We start from the raw sequence: 4,266 nt of genomic DNA on the forward strand, positions 1-4,266 counted from the left end.
CCATTAGGGGGTGTGGCTGAAGCGTGACAAAACTCCTAAACTTGATTTTTAAATAAAAATGTTTATATCAAAACTACAGTTTTGTGAGAAAACTTTAAGCAATCTTGCAGATTTAAGAAGCTGACAATATTTTTTTATTTTTCACAAAATCATGGATCAAAACATCCGGTATAATATTTTACTCTTTGTGAGTTAAAAACATAAAAAATAACTACTTTTTACTCAATGAGGTTTTAAAATAACAATAAACAAACATCCGAATACATAATCCAGAAGAGCTCATGTGATGGAAAATTTCACTTGCGTCAGCAGAATCCATGCATCAAACAGAAATAAATGAGCTCAATTTTTATCTTTCTGTAAAAGAAAAATAAATAAAAGTTAAAGTTAAAAAAACAAAATTCAAAACCTACCCCCAAAATGTTCCCTATATAGTGTCATATTTGATGCTGTTGCGGAAAAAGCGCAGTRAAAAAGCCGCATTAATACTCACATCTTCTCTGCAGCTGTTTGAACTGACTCACAGGCAGCTGAGGAGGAGGAGGAGGAGGAGGGGTCGCTGTGATGAAGGAGAGGGAGGGTTTGAAGTACAGGAGGAAAACAACAAAGAAAAAAAAATCAAGAAAAAGCAGCTCTGTAGGCACTTGTCCAGGTAGAATCAGGGTTTATTTTAATCAGTGAAGAGCTTTGAGGAGGGTGGGGGTGGGGGGATTCTTTTTGGCGCAGAGCGGATCTTCCTGCGATGCGTTTTACACCGAAAAGTACCGCAATACAGGTCCGAGCATCCAGGCTGTGCGCTGAGTCCGTGAGGCTGGGTGGATGATGGTAAAAAGAAACAAAAAAACAGTTTTAAATCCTGACTCCGGGTTGATTTTTGTTTTGGTTCCTGCCTCCGGCTCTGAAGTGATGCTGAGGGTTCCTCCTGGATGCTGACCGGGCCGCAGCGCTGATTGGCTGCTGGGGTTCCTAAAGCTGCTAAAACAAAATCTTGCGATTTATATAAAAATATATTCAAAAGGATGAGGCGGAGAGAAAAAGTAGTGCGGTGCAGGAGGAGATCTGTGTCGCTCCTTCCCGTTCCTCCTCTTCTGGCTGCTTTCTGCGCTTCTGGGAGGAAAGTGCGCTACTTTGGTTCGTGCAAAGTGTTTCAGCTGCAATAATGCGTCTCCCCCCCTCCCCCTCCACTTGGGCTCGGAACGACAGTGCGGCACCTCCTCTCCTCCCCCACCTCCTCCTCCTCGGTGCTGCAGCTGGGTTCGGATGGGACGAGACTGCGGAACAGGGTTGCATCCTGAGGAGTGTTGACTCGACTGTTTTCTGCTTTCTGGCCGGGGCTTTTCCCGGTTACATCCTGCTCCCGTAGTACATTTACAACATCACATGTCTGATTTGAACCCCACTTTTGCTTTAATGCAACTTGATTAATACATTTATGCAATAAAAACACATTTATTATGAATGAAAAAAGGTGTGCAAAAAATGGGAAGTATGGCAGGAGAGCTCAAAACACAACACTAATTCTAAATATGGATAATAATAATAATAATAATAATAATAATAATAATAATAATAATAATAATAATAATAATAATAATAACATAGCAATTAAATGTTAGTCTATTTAAGATTGGTTTGATCTATCTGAATACACAGGGCTGTCAAAAAGTATTCACCCCCTTAGATTTTTTTTTCACGTCATCAAACAAAATCCCACCAGTGGGACGCGCCTGAGGCCATGGTTCTTGACCAGAAGAGTCGAATGCCCCCTCAGGTGTGTGTGTGCCAAAGGTCGGCGGGGTGGGGGTGTTAAGTATCTGGGTGTTTTGTTCAGGAGATGGATCGATAGATTGGGGCCTCATCCCCAGTAAYGGGGGTGTTGCTTCGGTCGGTCATAGTGAAGAAAGAGCAGATAAAYGCCAGGACTAGGGCTGCCACAAACGATTATTTTAATAATCGATTAATCACCGATTATTTATTCGATTAGTCGACTAATCAGATCATACGTTAATTGAATATAAAACATACAGCTTATCACGTCAGAATGCAGCTGCTGTTATATAACCATCGTTAGATTTTAGCTATATGCTAACTAAAAATAATTGCTGTGGAAGGCAAGTTCTGCTCTGCAGATATTGCACAGGTTTCTCTTTTATTTTCTTAAAATGATCCCACACTTTTGAGCTCCGTTGTCAGGTAGCCATGATACCAGAGCCTGTCTGTATAATGTCTTGTGACGTCCACGGCCTACCCCAGTTACCACTACTGTGCATGTGTGTCAAGGACAGAAAGGCAGATGTGGCAGTGGAAGCTGTCAAAGCAGTTTGGAGAGAAAAACAAAGTAAAGAACAACAACAAACAAACAAACAAAAAGATTAATTGATTATTAAATTAGTCATCGATTATTTTAATAATCGATTAGTGTTCGATTAATTGATTAATCGTGGCAGCCCTAGCCAGGACCCAAAGTTTCCTACCGTTGCTCAGGAGTATCTAACTGTGCCTGCTCATCAGTAAACCAGCATGAAGATTTACAACGCTTTGTGCCACAGTAGCTCCTCTGCAGTGTTCGACCACGTTAGCCATCAATAAGCTGATCCTGTCAGTGGTAAACCCTCGGATCTCTCCTCGTTAGCACTGAGCTCCAAATACAAGCATTTATAGATCTGACTGAACGGTCTCGACCCAGTTGCCTAGTCATGCCACTCGTGTTGTACTTTTTCTTGCTTTAGTCATTTTTAAAACCGTTTATTTGCTTCTGGTTTTATTGTCTCTGAAAGTAAGTAACTGATTCAAAATTAGTCAACTGAAATCAATTGTCATGAGAGTGCATTAGTACCTGTTTTTTGAACACAGGTTCATCATTTACAATCATATTCAATGTGTTTTGTAACTAGACGATGTATGGAAAAATACAAGAAATAATATTAATAAAATTAAAAATAAAAAAAAAAGATTTCTGTTGGTTTGCTGTTTAAATTGATTTCTTCCATTCAGAACAACTCTTTGAGGGTTAGATCTTACTGTCTAATCCAAACTCCTTGAGACATGCATGGTTAGTCTAAAACAGAGGTTCTCAAACTGGGGTCCCAGGACCCTCCAAGGGTCCTCTAGCTGTAGCTTGGGGTCCTCAAAAAATTCCAATAACTTGATTTTTAATTTTTTTACTTATTTATTTTTTTAGCATTGTATGTTGAACAATGTAAAATGTAAAATAGTAGTAAATTACTTTTAAATCAGCATAAGGTTTATAAGTGGTCCCTGGAAAACTTTCACCTTTGTAAGTGGTCCCCAGACCCAAAACATTTGAGAACCTCAAGACAGGAGAAAAATGAAAATGCTGGTTTGAATAAATAAAAAGCAAAGTCACCTTTTCGGGTTCCATGTTCAAGCTTTTATGTCATTTGCCATTTTTGTTTAGATAATTCTATCATTAGAAAAAACAAAAGCAAATATTAAGGACATAACGTCTTTAACAAAATCATTTTCTTCGTCATTACAGCACAGAATGAAATAACATCCCCAATCTGACAGCTCTTTAGAGGTTTCCTGATGATGTATACAGTATTAACGGTGTTGTCCATGACGGTTGAATCGTTTGTAGAGGTATCTGATATTCTTCTCCAAGTTGTGTCTGTCCGCAACCATCATTCTGTCCCCCACCATCTTCTTTTTCCTAATACAACGCTGCAGTTCGTTACCTTTGAACCCCTTCACCCAGCTGGGGCCAGTAATTAGGTCTTTCGGATGCGCTTTGAAGTCCCCTGCAGACACAAAGACACAAAAAGATGCAGCAAAGATCGAGTCTAAGAATAAAGACAGAAAAAAGCACAATCTCTGATGAAATTTTGTTTTATTTGGATTTAAAAAAATGTGTTTTCAAACCATCAGAAATTATTTATGCTACTGTTTTCCCCCAAATTATAATAAAAACACATATTGTGAATTGTTTTTCTTAAGTTCTGAAAAGGGTAGGGTCTTTCTTTCTCAAAACAAACCAAATATAAGAATCGGTTTAATATTATTGTAAAAAATATTTGACTCCATCGTTACAAAGCACWATTTTAAAACACGTACCCAAGATGCCAATGTTGTGATAAACACCAAACATGGTCTTCTTAAAAGTCCAGTTGTCAACATTCCTTGGCGGAGGCATACCACGCATCTTGAGCTGACAGCATGTTCCTAAAAAAAAAAACATTTTCAGCAACGCATGTACAAAAATACATTCATTACAGCACAGGCAGAATGGTAGATTCACATTAATTA

The 4,266-nt window shown here is 38.8% G+C and overlaps 2 protein-coding genes across 2 annotated transcripts in view; both read right to left on the reverse strand.

The window, feature by feature from the left end:
* vamp1b (vesicle associated membrane protein 1b) overlaps positions 1-1,188 on the reverse strand; it is a 5,792-nt gene extending 4,604 nt beyond the window's left edge. The window contains exon 1 of the mRNA XM_014024522.1: positions 494-1,188. Coding sequence (XP_013879976.1) covers positions 494-495 — 2 coding nt within the window. The 5' untranslated portion in view covers positions 496-1,188. The remainder of the gene's footprint in view (positions 1-493) is intronic.
* A 2,180-nt stretch (positions 1,189-3,368) lies between these two features.
* The window catches only part of mrpl51 (mitochondrial ribosomal protein L51), a gene marked incomplete at its 5' end in the record, with an annotated part of 2,541 nt that continues 1,643 nt past the window's right edge, over positions 3,369-4,266 (reverse strand). The window contains 2 exon segments of the mRNA XM_014024530.1: positions 3,369-3,761; positions 4,075-4,182. Of these exon segments, the coding sequence (XP_013879984.1) occupies positions 3,565-3,761; positions 4,075-4,182 (305 nt within the window). The 3' untranslated portion in view covers positions 3,369-3,564.

Source organism: Austrofundulus limnaeus, unplaced genomic scaffold (assembly GCF_001266775.1).
Source record: "Austrofundulus limnaeus strain Quisiro unplaced genomic scaffold, Austrofundulus_limnaeus-1.0 Scaffold425, whole genome shotgun sequence".
Lineage (NCBI taxonomy): Eukaryota > Metazoa > Chordata > Actinopteri > Cyprinodontiformes > Rivulidae > Austrofundulus > Austrofundulus limnaeus.